Source organism: Amblyomma americanum, chromosome 4 (assembly GCF_052857255.1).
Source record: "Amblyomma americanum isolate KBUSLIRL-KWMA chromosome 4, ASM5285725v1, whole genome shotgun sequence".
Taxonomy (NCBI): Eukaryota; Metazoa; Arthropoda; class Arachnida; order Ixodida; family Ixodidae; genus Amblyomma; species Amblyomma americanum.
Genome location: NC_135500.1, coordinates 115,447,949 through 115,467,050, shown reverse-complemented (window position 1 = coordinate 115,467,050; position 19,102 = coordinate 115,447,949). Strand labels below are relative to the sequence as shown.

The 19,102-nt window shown below is 47.0% G+C and overlaps 1 protein-coding gene across 1 annotated transcript in view; it reads left to right on the top strand.

Annotated features, from left to right (window-relative positions):
* The first annotated feature begins 4,672 nt into the window (after positions 1 to 4,672).
* The window catches only part of LOC144129778 (histone-lysine N-methyltransferase PRDM9-like), a 65,469-nt gene continuing 51,039 nt past the window's right edge, over positions 4,673 to 19,102 (top strand). The window contains exons 1-4 of the mRNA XM_077663852.1: positions 4,673 to 4,682; positions 4,739 to 4,852; positions 7,875 to 7,976; positions 8,311 to 8,387. Of these exons, the coding sequence (XP_077519978.1) occupies positions 4,673 to 4,682; positions 4,739 to 4,852; positions 7,875 to 7,976; positions 8,311 to 8,387 (303 nt within the window). The remainder of the gene's footprint in view (positions 4,683 to 4,738; positions 4,853 to 7,874; positions 7,977 to 8,310; positions 8,388 to 19,102) is intronic.

The following is a 19,102-nucleotide window of genomic DNA, read 5'->3' as shown; positions in this document are numbered from 1 at the left end:
TTAATCGGATTGACCGCGTTGTCATGAAAATCGGTCACCGCTATTGGCTGGAGGGAAACGGTCGGGGGGCATCTGCCACTACTTCCTTGGGTTGTACCCGAATATAGCACTCTGACACTTTCACTGTGTATGTCGTGTGTACTTTGCTCGCCTGTAAATTGTTCACGTCTTTCAGCATATTTTTATGTCACCTCTCTGTAGCAAGCTGTTGCTTGCAGATTGTGTGCACTAACCAATGAAGCTGCTTTGCTTCAGTCAGCATTTGGAAATAGCAAACTGATTTACAGTGCGTGCCACTAGTGCGTTCATCAAAGGTGAAGTTTTTAGGAGCAAGTGTTGGAACTAGATGCAAATGTGTAAACCACTGTTTCAAGTCTTTTGTGAAGTGCGTAACAGTCTTATTTTTGTGGCTGGAGCATCACTACCATGCCTTGCATTATTTAGGGGCTGTAAAACATACGCTCCCACAGAGTTGCCGTGGTGTTTCTCATTATCATTTGAGTTGTTTGCATTACTAGTCCTGCTAATTTAGCCCATTTATTGTGTCCTCTGTACTGCACTCATGCAATTTGTTCATGGCTATCAGTATATTTTGTTTTATGTAGAAGTGTTCATTGAGCAACGAAGCTGCTTTACTTCGGTCAATGTTTAAAAATAATAAGCCTGTTTGCAATTACACCATCAGTGTGCGCACCAGATATGTTTTACAGGAGTGACTGATATGTGTACAAAAATTTCACTGGTTTCACAGATGCTGATAATGGAAGAATGTAATTTCATATGCACTTTAGCTGGCTGCGGATGCTTATATATTCTGTCAGTTTGCTTGAGAAAGAATATGAGCACCTCCCCTTTAATTGACAGTTGCCAGAAGTGTGTCGGCAATAAAAGAAGCTTCTTGAATGTTTACACGAAGGCGTCTGAAAATGTCATTTGGTTTCTTGATTTTAGGTTTTCTCACTTGTCCCATTGTTTGTATTGCTCCTCTTTCTCTGATTCCATTCCAGCAAGTCTCATGTTACACTCTGAACATTTGAGCCTCCTACTGAACACCCTGTGTAAGTTAGTTTCTCAGCACACGTGGAAAAATGGTAGGCAATGTGAAATGAAGCACTGCTTTAATGTTAACTCCATGGCAATCTGTACAAAACTAAGACGCTTACAACACTCGATCTTAATTTGTTAACATCAGCCTCAAGATTCCCTAAATTTTTTTAAGTATGTTTATACCTTTTGCTGAAGCTACAGTGTGCTAGTATGGGGTTGCATAGCTCATTGCGTAGAGCATGTGTAATTGCTCACAGAAGAGCAAAATGCACAAACTAATGGTACATTGCACACGCAAATGCCATTGTGATGTCGGTAATAGAACTACTGGGGCACTTAAGTCTCTTCCCGTGCTGTGAATGCATAAGCATTAGGTGCTACTGTTTTGCTTCTGTTGCGTGGTTTATTTTGAACCTACATAGACCAGCGTTAGCTCGGTTTACCGTTACATTTTCGATTCTACTCATCGAGACCTTTCAACGATATATGACGATGCTATAGCATTAGGTTCAATTTTAAATCAAATAACTAATTAATGGTAATTAAGACCTGCGATTACTCCGGTGGAATTATGCTCGACATAAGCTATCCAACGATATATAGCTTGATGATGGAGCATAACGATTGATTTTTAATCACGGTTATCTAATTAATGGTCGGTAAGACAAGATGAGTTCAGTGCAATTGTACTCAACATAAGCTATCCAGCGACTTAGTGATGTAGCGTAAATTTCAATTACATTACAATTAACTAATTACCGGTAATTAATTGAGACCTACAATTAGTCCGGTGCAATTATACTCGACATAAGCTATCCAACGATAGAACACTTGCGGCGATTATGCCCGACATAAGCTACACAGCCACTACGGCCACATTCTGTACAGGCCGCGCATGAACCAAGTAATTGATAAGCATTAAAAAGTGGGCCTGCGTAATCTTGATTACCGTCATAACATTAAATTCTGAACGCCCAACACCTAAGCTCGGTTAGTGCTCATCGTGAGGAGGAACCCTTTTTACGTAATTGATAAGCGCTGCCTTTTGGCGTGATGACGCGCGCAGAGGAGAGACCCGTTCGGAGTGTAATGCACCGTCGCTGATAACTGCTCTATGTCGTCGGAACGGCGTCATCTGTTGGTACTAACTTCGAAAGAAACGCCGATAAACTAGAATATAAACTAATGTTGTAGATCGCCCCAGCGACCACGCCACTGAAAGCCGGGGATGCTCTCTTCAAGGGGAACAACATGGCTGCCCGTCATGTTTAGCGGCCGTTTTCGGCAACACTGGGAGAGATGTCACCACCCTAAGCCAGGCGGCAGGCGGCATGTATGTAGGCTCCCTACACACCGGTTGCTCGCAGCGCCACCGCGGCGGTCATTCATCAGCAGCCGCAGCCGGCGGACGGCAGACTAGCAGGTATTTCTTGGGACCCTACTTTCCCGGCTCGGTGCTCCCGGCAGTCGAGACGACACCACCAGCGTAAGCAGTTTTGCGTCCGCTGTTAACATGTCAACGTGGTCGGACGATGCTACGTGTACATTTTAGCTTTAGTACAGCTTTATGGCTCGTTCATAATTGGACATTCGGCGGCGAGAGCGAGCGGAATTAGTAGCAACGTCGGCGCTCGCGACGCACAAAGATTTTCTTAGAAAAAAAAACAAGTGACGCTTTCTACGTGCCATAAGCGTATGCACTCTCATGTACGCTGAACGCAGGTATTTTTCGACACGTTACAGCATTTTTCACAATTCCCACTTTTAGTTCAGCGTATGCAAACACAGACGGGAGGATACGCTCAGTCTTGTGGCGCCATCTAGTTGTAAGGACGGGTAACTATTTTTGTCAACAAACTTGAAATGAAATGAAATCTTTATCAACACACTTACGCTCCGCTTAATCCTAGGAGTGGCACAATCTTCACTCCAAATACAAAATAAAGCAAATCTTTCACTCATACTTCCTATAGGCGAGATGAGAGCAAGCGAGAAATGGCTGCGCCGTTTATGGCCAGTTAACGCAACCAAAAAGGCAGTAACAACGATGAAACCAGTCCGAAGCGAGCGGTCCTGCTTCGAAGCGCGCCGCCATGTTTGTCGCTGCGGGAGTGCAACATCCTCCTCGCCGCGGCAGAAATCGGTCCCGTACCGATCGAGTTTTCCGCTGGGTATTTAGGCGGAATCTCTGCCGCGGCGGCGGATTTCGCTTGCTCTCGCCGCTGAATATCTAAGCGTGAGACGAGCGTTGCTGCAAGCTGATCAGAGGTTTGGCCCGCCTTGTGGTCTGCTCTCTTGGTCCGTCGAGTGGATGCTGTCGCCGGCCAGGCCTGGCCGGGCCACGTGCGGTCGACTCCATGTGACCGGCCCGCGGGCCAGTCCGTGGCCCGCCATCTCGATACACCTTTAGCGTAAGCGTGGGGTCAGGCAAAGAAGAGCAGCACCTGCTGTAAATTTTTTGCGCCGTTTGCTGTGCAGAAGACCGCCTGAGTGCTACCATACAAGCCTGTCCACGCCTGTACGTTTGTGGCGTGAACAAGGCGTCATCGATTCGAGGCGCGCCCTCGAAGAAGGTACGGCGTGGATAGGGCGGCTTCCTTTGGCTTGATTTTTTTTTATTTTGCAGATCGGTAAAAACGAGTGCTTACAACACACAGGGATCGATGCGAAAATATAGTACGCAGAGAGGAAAAAGAATAAAATGGCGGCGCTTGAATTGTAGCTTCACTTACGATGGGGTACAATTTGGCGAGCATCACCGTCGCACCGCGGCAGCAGTTACAGTGACCAGACGCGATTATCACCCGAGTCGTTCAATTAAAACCAGAGAAAGCTATAATGGCGCCGAGTTTTTAAGTGAAAGAAAGGAATTGTTTCCCTGGAAATCCCGCATAAACACGACCATCGACTGTCGCATCGGCTGCCAATCCACACTTCGTTTACACAACGAGGCCTCCTCTTCGGGCTACCAGCAGTGGTGAGCAATAGAATGATACCTCCTGGCTACCCTTCACAGCTTAGAGCCGCGGGTGAGAGAAGTCGATGAGATGAGGGGGATGGGAATACATGCTGGTCGTCGCGTCTCGGGAGCTTGGTTGGGGCAAGGCGCCTCACAACACAGATGCGAACTGCATGGAGTCCAGAAACTCGACGAGATGTCTGAAGGCCTGCGGCACGCGCCCTGCGTGCACATGTGTCGTATTATTATCTGCATTGGCTGTGGAATCAGCGCCATCACTTGGGAAAGAGGGGAGGGGGGGCAGCTATGAATTCCATTTTTCCGCGCAGATGGTCTTGAAATCCATGTTCTGACCTGTCTAACATAATTGAAATTACCACCCTTGGAACACAATGCAGCCAGTTCCTACGGATTCTAGCAATTTGCTTTGCTTGCCCCTGCTTCTGCGAGCATATCTTTATCCTTTTTTGGCTTTTGTGCGCATTCTTTCGTTCAGGCTGATCGCGTCTTTGATTTGTGTTCATAGGCTTCCTATTTACAGACGAACAATCCAATGACGCACTCAACGGGACAATTACGGCTGTTCCCAGAATGCGTGGAACTAATTAACCTATATGAATGCTGCTAGACTTGTGTTACCATAGACAAAGGGAGTTTCTTATCCGCATGTCTCTGGGTGCGTGTGTATCCAGTATACGTTGTAGTCCTAATATCCCGACTCATTTGCCTTAGGAACTGGTGCCATCGTAGCTGATGACAAGCCTTACTCGAGGCGTGTCGTCAAGCAAGCCAGCTGCGCTGAGGACGGAGATCACAGCGGCCAAGCGGCGTCCGGCCATCCCTCCTGTGAGTGTTCGGATTCCTTACGTATCAAGTGAGGCAAAATGGAATTGTGTTATCGCGTGGTTGTGCTTGGGCAACAGCACTGGAAAATCGAGCTTTAAATCACCCTGGAGCGATCACTAAGGGTTCTCGCGGGCTATAGGCAAATGAAAGGGACGAAAAAAAGTAAGTTTTATTGGAATGTGGTTCTGTACGGAGCAGCAGTCTTTGACTGCTACGGCCCCGGCAATCTAGAGACTTCATCAGACCATTACAGTCTGATAATCTTGTATATAGGTGTTGACAGTTTCAGTTGAACCCCCTCCTGCCCCCCGCCCCCACAAAAAACCAATAAAAGAGTATCAAATTAAGTTTTCGAAATTTTATTTAAAAGAAACAGGTAAGTATTATTGTAAGCAATGTATTGCTAGGTGGCTATTGAGTACGATTTACACTCAAAGATGAAAATTTAATAAGTGGGGAAGCTGGAGCGTGATGAGACACGCGCTGGTGTTGAATATAAGCAGCGCGGTTTTGCGATTGCATGCATTGTGTCTCTAACTTGCACGTGTATGAAGACTGGAGAACACCCCCTCCTTGCCATTTATAAGCTAAGGACTGTTTCTTCACTATTGTCACCTGCTTAAATAGTTCTATCAAATTCATGTCCTACATTGCCACGGCACGTTGTATGGGCATCACGAGAAAGTGTTACGTCGGGCTGCCTTGACGACCGACCGACCGACCGGCAGTTCTGTCACTGCCATCAACATACAGAATGTCTTAAATCCGGACGTCTCGCTGGACCTAGCGGCACACTCTGCCCATGACATATGGCAACCTAGTCCTTCGAAGCTAACTTCCCCTTGGGGTTTTTTCTGCCATCTATCTCATTTAACATACGTTACGTTTTCTAATGACTACTGCAGTTCCTTCCACAACCACACCTGCAAGTGCCGCCGTTTGAGCGCTAGTTATTGGTAGCTAAGCATTTTATGCTCACAAAAAGCGCCGAAATAGTGTGAGTGACTTTTAACAACCCAGAATTTAAGCTTTAAAGACTTCAAAAAATATCCAGTAGTTTATTAGACGAAGAGCAAAAAACGAAAACTGCGTTCTGAAATAGCGATGTAAAAAAAAAGTTCATCGAAATTTAAAAAATAAAAACCGAAAGTTAAGCCCCTAGTTTGAGAGACTCGCGAGCCAAGACAAGGCATCGCCCGATGAGTGACACACGACGAGCAGCAGACAGAAGAGTTTATTGCGGGGTAACCGAGCAATACAGTAATAAACAAAAAAAACAATGCGCTCGTATCGCGGTCAAAGCAACGTTGCAGCACTCACACAAGCGGAACAACTCAGTAGTGTCTGAGCTCCGCAGCGGAGGGCTGGGTTTTGAAATCCACGCTCAAATGAGATAATCCGCTCCAACAAATTACGCGACGGCAGTCTAACTTCCACACTACGCGATTGGCTGGGAAGGACGCCGCTTCCTCCGAACGCCGATGGCCAGACCCCACACTTGCTCAACGTGCTGCCGGCGAGGCACTTGCCTGACATGCGCCATTTTGTTGCACTCGGATGCGCCCGTTCGCACCTGAAAGACACCGGATGACGCACGCTCCGCACGCGCAGCCTGTTGCAGTGAACCATGGGGCGCCGTGGGACCCGCTATATATAGTGCCGCGAATATTTGCAGTGTTTTTTCGTTCTTCAAATCTGCCGCCACACCACTTTATCACTTTGTTTGCGACGCAAGACGCGACTAGATTTATCTCGATTGATTGCAGCCAGGCAGAGCTGATTCTACGTTGTTCCGGAATGTTCTAGTAGCTTTGCATGCTTTATCTCGAAAGTTCGCTATCAGCTTTAAATTGAGCACGGTCGACAGCGGCGGGCATTCTGTTCAACGACCGCCGAGCACGTTTGTCGCTTCGACGCCGCCGAGTGATTCAGTCCATTGTGGGCACAAGTCAGCCCAATAAACAGTTTTCTTTTAGAATACATTTTGTCCGTCTTCATCGCTCCTTCGACTGCCGTCACCACTACGTAACAATAGTAATGCAGCAGCTAGTGCATCTGAAAGAAGGACTTTCAGCCATCGGCGTCTACTGAATGTCATAACATCGTGGTTTATCCTTTTGCCTACTAGTGTTACACTGATGGCAGCAGACAAGCGCAAGAAAATCAGTCGTGACATCAACTCAGTCCTCTCGACGGCTTTGATGGAGGGCCTCTGTTGAAATGCATTCAGCGCTGCATTATTGAGTTATATTCTACTGAAGTCCTTCTAAACGACGAGTTTTGCGCCATAATTCTCAAGGAGAGAGGTCTTCATGGGCCGCCTTTTAATGGGACACGCAATAGTAACCCTGCTGAAGAAGCATAACCGCTTTCCCACGGGTGTCGGAAAGCGGCTGAGTTGAGATGGAAGGTTGGAGTGGAAGGGATCTCGCCGCGCACAGCGAACTCGGCTCTCTCACAAAGCACGAGTGAGAGAAAGAACAATCGCAGCTTGTAGGAGAGGGCGAGGTTGCCCAGCCTTGGTTCTAGCAGAGATGGCGTTCGCATATGTAACGCTAAGCCCCAAAAAGCCACAGAACATGCACTTGCACAGCGAAGCTCGCGCTGAGTATAGCTCACTACACGGCAATGTATAAAGAATAATGTTGATTCTGATACAAAGAGGTTTCAGCCAATCTCCCCCAGTATATTGCACTAATGTGATCCATCATAGGACACTGAGTAATGAAGCAATTATACGATCAATTCTTCGCTTCTTAGTCCTGGAACCATTTTTTAGGCAGTAAGACGAGTTTAACTTGTGGAACAGCACTTGGGTTTGTGTCAGAACTGATTTTTTTTTACCGTGTCCTGGCCTGTTAAGTTTATTTTCCCTATAACTTTATCCCCAATGATAGACACTTGATTACGCTCAAGCCTCCACTCTTTTTCTTAGCACGCACTCGCTGCTTGCGTTTACAAGTGCTCGTGAGATTCTATTCCGAAACCATTCTTACAGAAACTCTCCTGCGATTAATCGCAGTTTCCTCCAGGGAGCTTACCGGCGAGTCCCGGTACCCGAGAAGAAAACGAAAGAGTGTCAAGCCCATGGACTCCCAGGAGAACTCCGACGAACAATACCTGTGTGAGCTGTCCAAAAAAATCCTGTCCCTACCTTCCTTAGGAAACTTGCGCACGGCGTAAATAAGTTTACTGGTCGTCTTACGTTCCTTAGCAGCATTTGGAAAACTATTTTATGCTGTCCATGTCTCACGCTTTGAAGGAGCCCGTTGAAGACTGCCTTTTAAATGATGACCAAATGAGGCCTAGGCACCTGTAGACACACAAATTCATGTGTATGGAAACTACTTCCTACTGCTGTCCCTCGTTCTGACTTGAGCCAGCAAGCAGTGCATTAAAGATATCCGCCTTCTCGCTGCGCCTTCTGCGAAACCCCGGCCTGGACACTCTGCTTGCAGTTTGCGACGACTGCGGGAGCGACCACCCCGGCGACTGCCCCGTACACGGACCGTTGACACACATCCAGGACACCGAGGTGAGTGCGAAGGACGTGCATGCTGTTTTCCCTGTTGGTTGTGTTTTCCTTCTCACTGCACCATTGTTTTGTTGTTACTATATTTAGACAAAGTGCTTTCATGTTTCTACTTAATCATCACCGCAGATACCAACCACTGCTGACTGGGAGAAGGTTGCCTCTGAATTTAATGAAAGTGGCATTTTCCACTCTGTATTGGTGCCATGGATGGCAAACATAATCAAATTCAGGCCCCACCACATTCATGCAGCCTTATTCCAACTATAATGTCATGTACACATTGAATGGTTCTTCTAAATTACATTATTTTGCTGTATATATAAACTCATGTCATTACAGGGTACGTACTCTATAGTACTGATGGCTGTGGCCGACAGCAATCTCAAGTTTGTCATTTTTGACGTTAGTGCTTATAGGAGGCAGAGTGATGGAGGGACCCTTAGCGGATCAAGGATGGGAAAATGCCTTGAGCGCGGCCTCCCCAATCTGCCACTTCCTAAAGTGCTGCCAAGAAGATCAACACTGCCACCTCACGTTTTTCTTGGGGACGAGGCGTTCCAGTTGCGCCCCCTGATTATATCCGACCCTACCCGGGCAAGGGCCTGGACGAGGCTTAACGAATATTCAATTACAGGCTCAGCCGTGCAAGGTTTGTTGAAGCACAAAACTGATCTACTGCATGGATTTCATCACTAGCCTGGCGGCAATGAGTGCAGATACTTTTCATGTGTGTCTGCAGTTGACAAAAAAAAACAATATACTCAGTGATGTTTCATTCTTTCCAGAAGGTGCGTTGAAAACACTTTCGGCGTTATAGAGTCTATACCCGCCGCGGTGGCTCAGTGGATAGGGCGCTCGACTACTGATCCGGAGTTCCCGGGTTCGAACCCGACCGCGGCGGCTGCGTTTTTATGGAGGAAAAACGCGAAGGCGCCCGTGTGCTGTGCGATGTCAGTGCACGTTAAAGATCCCCAGGTGGTCGAAATTATTCCGGAGCCCTCCACTACGGCACCTAATTCTTCCTTTCTTCTTTCACTCCCTCTCTTATCCCTCCCCTTACGGCGCGGTTCAGGTGTCCAACGATATATGAGACAAATACTGCGCCATTTCCTTTCCCCAAAAAACCAATTATTATTATTATAGAGTCTAGGTTCCGGATCTTCCGTGCGTTATTAATCTTCCGGAAAACGCCGACTACGTTGTCATGGCTACATGCGTTCTTCACAATTTTCTTGTGGATGATGCCCTGTATATACCGGCAAACTATGCCGATGTGGAAGATGCCAGTGGCAATGTTAGTGTAGGCCAGTGGCGGGCAGCATCTCAAGAAACAGCCGTGTACAATCTTGAGCCACCTGTAGGGCACAACTACAGTCGTTCCGCAGCCGAGACAAGAGACTTATTCAAATCACATATTATGAGTAGTCTAGGAGCAGTGCCATGGCAGTGGGCATCTGCTGGGCTGGGGCGATGAGGACGATACGCTGCTGACATATCATCATCATCAGTGTGACTACACCCACTGGAGGGAAAAGGCCTCTCCCATGTCTGTCCAATTAACTCTCTCCTTTGCCAGCTGCGCCCACACTGTGCCTACAAACTTCCTAATCTCATCCGCCCACCTAACCTCCTGCCGCCCCCTGCTACGCTTGCCTTCTCTTGGAATCGGCTCCGATATCCTTAAGGACCAGGGGTTATCTTGCCTTCGCGTCACATGCCTTGCCCAAGCCCATTTCTTCCTCTTGATTTCGACTAGGCTGTCATTAACACGCGTTTGTTCCCTCACCCACTCTTCCCGCTTCTGGTCTTTTAATGTTACACCTATCACTTTCCTTTCCGTGGCTCGCTGTATTGTCCTTAACTTAAGCTGAACCATTTTCGTTACCCTCCACGTTTCTGCCCTGTAGGTAAGTGCGAGTGAGATACAGCTTTTGTGCACTTTTCTCTTGAGGGATATTTGTAACCTGCTGTTCATGATCCGAGAGAACCTGTCATATTGGCTCCATCCCACTGTTATCCTTCTAGTTCTCTCTCATGATCCGGATCAGCTGTCACACTACCTGCCCGAAGTAGACGTCCCTTGTCACTTCCACCACCTCGCTGCCAATTGTGAACTGCTGTTCCCTTGCTGGATTGTTGAAGATTACTTTGGTTGTCTGCATGGGAATATATTTACCCACCGTTCTCCTCTGCCTGTCTCACTCATGATTTGCAGTTCACGTCCTGAGTGAATGAGTCCTGAGTTCACGTCCTAAGACAATGTCATCAGTGAATTGCAGATTATTTAGGTACTCTCCATTAACTAGCTCTTATCCTCCACTGTTCCCAATTCAGGCCTCGGAATACCTCCTGTAAACAGGCGGTGAATAGCATTGGCGAGATCGTGTCTGCCTGCCTGACGTCCTTCCTTATTGGAATTTTACTGCTGACTTTATGCAGGACTGTGGTGGTAGGGAAGTTTCTATTTATATCCTACAGTATTTTGACATAAGGCTCTTCTACACCCTGATTACGTAATGTCTGTATGACTGCTGAAATTTCCACTGAGTCAAATGCTTTTTCACAATCGATGAAGGCTATATATAGGGGTTGGTTACATTCTGCGGATTTCTCATTGATCTGATTGATTATGTGAATATGATCTATTGTTGAATATCTTTTACGAAAGCCTGCCTGGTCACTTGGTTGATTAAATTCTATGGTTTCCCTGACTCTATTAGCGATTACCTTAGTAAATACCTTGCAGGCAACGGACAGTAAGCTGATCGGTCTGTATTTTTTCATGTCCTTGGCATCTTCTTTCTTATGGATTAAGATAATGTTTGCGTTCTTCCAAGCTTCTGGTACGGTCAAGGTCATAAGGCATTGCGTATACAGGGTGGCTAGTTTTTATACCAAAATCTCCCCTCCATCTTTCAGCATATCTGCTCTTACCTGTTCGTCACCAGCTGCTTTTCCCTTTGCATTGCTCCTAAGGCTTTCTTAATTTACTCTTTCATTACTGGCGGGACGTGCCACTGCTGTGCGCTACTGTCTCTATCATTAACGTTCTGGTTACATTGGCTACTGTGTATATTTGTGTAGAAATCTCGTATGTATGTGTGATGTGTATATGAGTGCCTGTGGTAGAACAACTGCAGTAAAAGATAAACAGACACAAGAATTAACGTTCATTTGTTGTTTGCTGATGCACAGCCAGGCTAGCAGGGTATTCCCCTGGCTGTACAATTCACAAATGTGCAGCAACTAAATCTTTAGATGCACAAGCATGTGCGATGGAGTTGCCTCCAATAGTGGCCGTAGGGAGCGTAGAAAATGGCTGCAGGCGTCCATAGGCCTGTGCGCTGCAATTGCAGTTCGCACGGCTTGAAGGTCCTTGTCGGCAGCTTTCACTTCCTGCGGCATTTTCTTCTGTCGTTTCTTCCTCCTATGTGGGCGAACCTCTGTTGCAGTTACTGCTGTACAGGATGGCCCTGTTTCATCGGGAATGTCTGGGACTTGGAACATGCCCTCAAATTCATTTGCAGTGGTTTCCACTTCTTTTGATCCTGGAGATGCTGGGCTGCAGTTAGTGTGGCTCGTCTGAGCTGCTGCGCTGGCCACTTGCACGCGGCTCAGTGCATCAAGGCTGCAGAAGCTCCTGAGTAGAATGTACAGGCTGTTAATTTCTGTCACTTACACATTTAGTTCAACATTAGTATCATTAGTTTCGGTCTCGTTTCCATGGAGTCCCTCAGGAACTCCATCTGCTTTAAATAAGGCCAGGCCGTCTTTACAGTGGCTCCGGATCCACTCTTTTTGCCGTCTTTTTCATCTTTAATTTTTCTCCTGTAGGTGTCTTTAGGATTCTTCCATCGTGCAATTATCTCCTCAACTGTTACTGATATATGCAGCAGTAGATAGCATAATGTTAAACAGGCAAAATAAGAAACAAACAATGAAAAACATGTACCCCAAATTTTAGCATGATCATGTAGAAATTGTCATCTGTTAGTACACAAGAAAATAATTACAGAAAATGTTTACAAGACGATTTTGAGGGGGCCATATCCTGCAGATTAAGGGCCCGTTGACACTTGTCCAAAAATTCGGCGAGCGAAGCGGATTCGGCCGCTTTTGATGCCGAGCGAAGCGGAAAGCGGCGCGGCGAGGGCGATCGGGCTGGGCCCAAGTTTTCCGCGTTCGCCGCCGCGGCGAAAAACATGGCGGCGCCCTTCGACGCAGGGCCCCTCGCCTCGGAATGAATTCGTCGTTGCTGTGGCCTTGTTCAGCGCGTTCACTAGCCATAAATGGACACCGGTACATCGCTTCGTCTCACCTCACCTATAAGCAAAAGTATAAGAGATAAATTTGCTTTATTTTTTATTGTTAGTGACGATTCTGCCGCTACTAGGCCTACGAGGAGCGCCGATTTTGTTGACAGTACTAGTTCTAGTCGTGACAAGTAGATGGCGCCACTAGGCTGGGCGTTTCATTGCGAGTGTGTTTGCATACGCTGACCTAAAAATGGGAATGTGCTTGTGTTTACGTACGCAAGCGTGCATACGGTTATGGTACACAGGCAGCATCGATTTATGCTCTTTTCTAACCATATCTGTGTACGCCGCGAGCGGTGACGTGGTGGCCGGGAAGTGTGTGGAAAGCGAGAAACAGCAGCGGCGCGGCGGTTCCGCCTGCTCGGGAGTCAACAGATGAGAACAGGTCCTAGTTTTCCCGGCGAGCGAATCCGCTTCGCTCGCCGGATTTTTGGACAAGTGTGAATGCGCCCTAATGCTACGTAGAAAACTACAATGAGCGGGCAGTGCTGCAGGACGGAGCGCTCGCGCTAGGTACATACACGCAAGAGACGATTTTACTAGGCTCTGAGCATCCGGATTAACTTCAGCCTGGGAAGGGCCGGCTCCCGCATTTACAAACGTAGCTGAGAACATGAAAACGTGCACGTCGTGCATTTCACGATTAAAGTGAAGGGTACAAAACGATGTTGCTAGCGTGTCGTAAGAACCAAAAACGTTTGCTCACGGCTGCGTGACGCCGACAATTTTCAAACAGCTCCTCTACGCACAATAGCCGGCGCACCGAAAAAAATACCGAGCAGTACGCAGGAATGCGCGGGGACATAAAACAGTTTTTGACAGGGTGCAGAATCCCGCCAGAGTGACAATGAAAATTTGTTTGCTGCACACTAAAAAATATGGATGACAATCGGCGAGGTCGCCACAAAGCGCGCTATCACTTACCTGTGTCGTCAATTTCCCGAAGTGCGTCCCTCACTTCTTCCCACAGGGACTCCTTGGTTGACTTGAAGTTGTCTCTAACGTCCCATAGAAGTTGGCGCTTGGACACTTCGATGATAAGCGCCGCATTGAAAAGTCTACGCTACATGTTGCAGTGGATTGGAACCACGTGTAGCAAACAAACATTGTCTTTCCCGCACGAAACATCTTTTTGTCACGTGGCTTTTCCGCCGTGCAGTCATTGGTCAGAGGGTGGAGCTGTCGCTGCGGAAATTTCCAACTTGTTGGAACCCATTCGCTCTGGCCGGCCGAGCCGCCGCGACGGGTCGAAACAGGTTTTTATGTCGCGGCGACATGATTCGCTGGCATTTTCGCTTGCATGTGAAACGGGCATTACCCGAGAGGGACCATTGATTACTGAAGTTCTTCCACTGTACCAAGGCTGGCTCGAGGAAGCAGCTGATTTGCGGTCCATAGGCGACCATGCAGCAGGCCTCGAGCGCTGCAGCACTGGTCGAGTGGAATGGGCTTCTGAAATTTTTACCTTTGTGCTTTCAGTTCTGTATGTTAGTGAAATAACTTCTGTTTGCACGCTCCGATTTCAGCAATTCTAGCTGCACTGATATCTGGGCAGCATGAGGAATCCTTTCAACTGGATAATAAGATTTCCGCCAGTAAATTCGTGCCGTTTGAGAAAGGCTTGTACCACAAAATGGCTAAAAAGTTAGCTACGTACGCATTCTACGAATGAAGTTTCCTCGACGAACGACGAGGCGGTTTACGGTTGGAATAATTAGGTGCAGTATTACCACCCACTATGCCCACGCAGTTGCGCACATGGCCTTTGTACGTGCCACCCTTCAACAAGAACACCACACTGGTCTCTAAAGCCGCCTTCAGGGAGGGATTACGTGCAGCGCAGACAACCTACTGCACGGCAGGCATGTCCACAGATCAATCCCGTATATCTGTTCTACCTAGACGAAGCACTCCTAAGCGGGTTACCACTCCCCTTTGGATCATTTTTCCGCAGGACAAATCTGTACTTAGGCGTAAAGGTATAAATCTAGGCCTTCTGGTTATCCATGAAAACAGCTTAGCGCAAAAAACGGGACGAGAGAGACCCTTTTCGATCCACTTTCCTTTCCGTGAGGAATTCACTCGATCTTTTCAGAAACTCTCTCCATTTCTCAGCGAGAAGTATTCACAGTCGTGAGTTGCCTCCAATGTGCTCATACAGACTTGGGCATGTGATTTTAAAGGCTAACAAAATATTGGTACTTAGACACTATCCAAGACGATTGTGAACACATTCATTATTGTTAGTTACGCGCTGTCATAGGCGTGCGAAGCGGGGAAGGAGGGCGATGTTATGCTTTCCCCCCGCCCATAATCATCTAATGGAGCGCGAAGTCTGCCCCATGCCTTTATTATGTTAGACCTTTTCCTTCATTGCTTATAGTGCAGTGTTCTGGGCATGCAGGTTTTTTGACGATACTGGCGGCCGAGGTCCCGCGAAACTGCGTTCTAAGAAGTGTTTACTTGCCAGTTCTATTTGAGGCGATCTGTCCAGGTTCTGTTTTGCAGTTAGCAAATAAAAAGGATGAGTCATATTTCCTTTGCTTAGATATTATGAGAATTCCTGAATATAATGAGAAGTACATTGTTATATTGATGCCTCAGTGGCTCGGGGACTGATTTCCTCTGCGTATGTTACACATGAAAGTATGAACTACTGCTCAATAATTTTTTGTGTAGCTTGCAATTGCAACATTCCTCATCTTAGCCCTGATTTTGATCCTGATGCTCCAGGTGAGAGGAAGTTGGGAAGACGGGGCCGCTGGACTGAAACACACACCATATTAGCTGACTCTAAACACTCACTATTCATCTTAGCAGCAAGCGCGGGAGCACACCTGCGTAAAGTTGGTCCGGGACATGAATATGCGTGAAAAATGACCACTTCCTTCGAGCATCGAAATTGCGAAAATTGGCTAAAGAACCCGACAGAGCCCCGGGCTGCTCACCAACACATCTGTGCGAACCAAGCTCTGCAAGGGGAGCCACGAGCGTAGTCGGCCGTGGCAGTAAATATTTCATTCCTTCGTTTTCCACAAACAAGGAAACAGTGAGTAAACGTGAATGTGAGCGAGTGGACATGAGCAACACCCTCTCAATGCTAAGGCCTCTCCACCGGCCGCGTGACGTCACGCCAAGGGACCGTGCAGGCCCCGCGCTCCGCGATTTCAGCGCGCCGCGCCCGTCTGCACTATTCGGGTACTGCCGTACGTAGCTGCCTTATAAGTGATTCCTTCATTTTCATTTTTGTCGTTGCTGCAGAAAAGAAATTCGCTAGTTTGTGCGCGCCTTAGGCTATCATTTTATCTGCTTTATATTTTTTTTTTATTGCAGAACACCTTATTGTCAAGAAAGTTCGAGCTGCTAATACAGTTTTTTATAATAAACAATTTAGCATACGGCCGCCAATTTCGCATTATTGGTCATTATAATAAAAAATTGATTAGTTAATTTCAATTAATCATCTAATTATTAGGTTCTATCACGTACATGATGTCTGCCGTGCGGTAAAATCCATCCGCACAGACCGCACATGCGTATATCTAGTTGTTAAAGTAGAAGTTCGTGAACATTGAAAAAAAAAACACCGTCTACTGCGCATTGTGTTAGTTTTATTCTGTATTGTGTTTTGCTTAAAGCTTTCACACACAGCAATAATGACACTCACAATAATGTTGCGCTGTTGAGTATTTGTACAGCTAATCTGACCCTTACAATAAAAAACGACGAGACACCAGCAATGAAGTGTGCGCAAAGCATTTTTATTGCTTGGGAATAAAACTTACTTCTTCTTAAGCGTTGCTGCTTTCCGGGCTGCGGCCTTCTGCTGCGCATTGTCTTGTATGGCATCATTTCTTAGTTTGCAAAAGTTGTTTAGAACAACGTTGGTTGCAACGCGTACTACCAAGCGCAGGAGAGTTTGTGCAGTGTGGCCATTTTCACATGTCTCAATGTCGTGTTCGTCCAGGAGGGAAATCGTCTGTGAAATCACGACACCACGTTGATTTCTACAGGAGAGAAAATCTTCCGCGGTTGCTCCAAAAGACAACTTCTCTGCAACTAGTTTAGTCATCAGTACCATGTGAACTGTGCATGGCTGGGGAAACTTCAGCCCTCCTCTCGACAGGTTAGCTATCATGGCAGTATTTTCCGCTTCGATCTCTCGATTTTCAATCACCAATGTGCTGAAGCAAGCAGAACATGAAAGCTTCTTTAAAGCAGCATGAGCAGCGTATCCTGCAATGTAGACAATAGCATCCATGTCAGAGTGGGCGTGTGTAATATCGTCGTCGCTGACAGCCACAGAAAAGTTGCATGGGACAAGATCCTCACTTACGTCTTCAAACTCTGTTTCCTCGCGTGGAAATGTCAAAAGTTTTTGAAGACGAAGCTTCTTCTCACATTCGTAGAGCTGACGCACGGAAATGTGGTACTGTGATCCTGCCAGCTGGCGGTAACGGCCGAACCGGTCTTCTAGCGCATCCGTCTGAAATTTGCCCAGCAGTACGTACTTGAAGTGAAGTTCTTCTAAGCAGTAGCGCGAGAGTTCTACCAGAGAATAGCATGTCAGTCGCAAAGCACTGTGAGTCTCTTTCGTCAGCGAGCCACTGGTGATGTTTATTCTTGCCCAAGCGTCCAACCAGTCCACAACGCCGCTCAGGAAAGCTAACTGTGTGTCATCAACAGACCTTACAGGGTCTTGCATGCTGTCCCTTAGCCTCTGGCCTTTGCAAGGGGTCTTAACATTGACTATTTGCCACCATGTGAGGATAACGTCAATGAAAAGAGCAGTCGACTCAGCTTGAGGAATCTTGAACGCGGAACCATGTGTCCTGAGGGCATTTGAAACAAACTGATTAATGACGTCGAGAGCGAGCTTTACATTTTGCCGCTCCATTGAGGTTGGATTCACGGCTTTTGCGTTCAGTCTGTAAGCAGCCTTCACAAGCGACGTCTTCTCTGAAGAATAAAGCTGCCGCACAGCTGCGAAAGAAGCAGCTTTCATACGAGGAGGCCCTTCGGGCATTGCTCCACTCAAGTCCATTTCAGGGAAACAGAGGCATGTTCCAGGGTTTTTCTGGTTAATCCAATTGTTCCTAATGCACTTCAAGAGATGCACAGGATCGACCACGTAGAAAAGAGGGCGAGCGTTATCGGCTGGATGGGGATAGACAATGCTCACCTGAGGACTTGTAGCAAATAACGACATCATCTTGCGGTTCAGAGCATTGTTGTCCGTTATCACAGCGATAATTTTGAGCCCCATTTTCTCAACATTAATGATTATGTTCTTAGCATGCTCGTGCAAAATTTCTGCGCTCAGTTTGCTCGCAGGTAATATGTGAATGACGTCCTTGTTTGCAGAAAGGAGTGATTGTACCATGAACACATGGGCTGTTGTTGCTGGTTCCGTTGAATGAACCGACGATCCTACTATTGTGCCCCCTTTGTAGTCGAAGTATGGTTTTATGTGGATCTCATCGATCATCAGGGTCACTGTCTTCTCGTGGTCTTTCATTGATTTGACTCGTTCTCGGATGTAGGAGAGACAGTGCGGTTGATTTTGCTCCACAAGAGGGTCAGCTTTGTAATTTGAGCAAACACGGCGCAGTGTGGAAGGATGGGGCAGAATGATTCTTGATGCAGCTCTTGTGAAGTGATATGCGTGAGGAGAAATTGAATTCAAAATACTGGCGAATACCAGCAGCTCTGCGCTATACACATGCTGTTTCGCGAGGAGAAGCTCTATCTGCTCAACCAGAAATTTCAGCAAAGAAGACTGTTCTTTCGTCGTATCACTGTCCTCAATGAGGTCTGCAAGCAGTGAACCGACAAACTGCAATACTTTAGTATGTTTCGACTCTTTCGTCACCTCAGGTATATTATGCAAGCCTATCTCGAGTTCTTCTAGCAGCAAGGACAGGCTGGAGGTGTCGCATACTTGAGCTGGCAGAATCCTGCCTGAAGGAAGCGACAGAAGCTTCACTCCATTCAAGAAAACAGAAAGTGACAGATCAGGGAGAACTACCAAGGCGCATTTCACATTAGGTGAAGGATCATTCTCGATGAGAAGGAACCTAACGCACTGCTCATCGACAGAAACGGTCCAGAATTTCGTGTTGCAGATTCCAGGCAACTTAGATTTGAACTCCTCGTAAGATGAAACTTTGTTTCTTTTCTGTTCAAGCTCATTAGACTGAAGTGACTTCCTCATAGCCTCCTGCAAAGCAGCGTTTTCCCTTCTTGCTTTTTTCGTCTCTGGCGATTCACTCCGTCCAGGCGTTGAGGACAAGTATTTTGGGCAGTTTGGAAAAACAGAAGGCGCAGCATCAATCTTCAACTGTAGCCTGTCACGCTTCACCTCTATTATTTTCCCTGTCAGTTCATCTTGGTGTGACA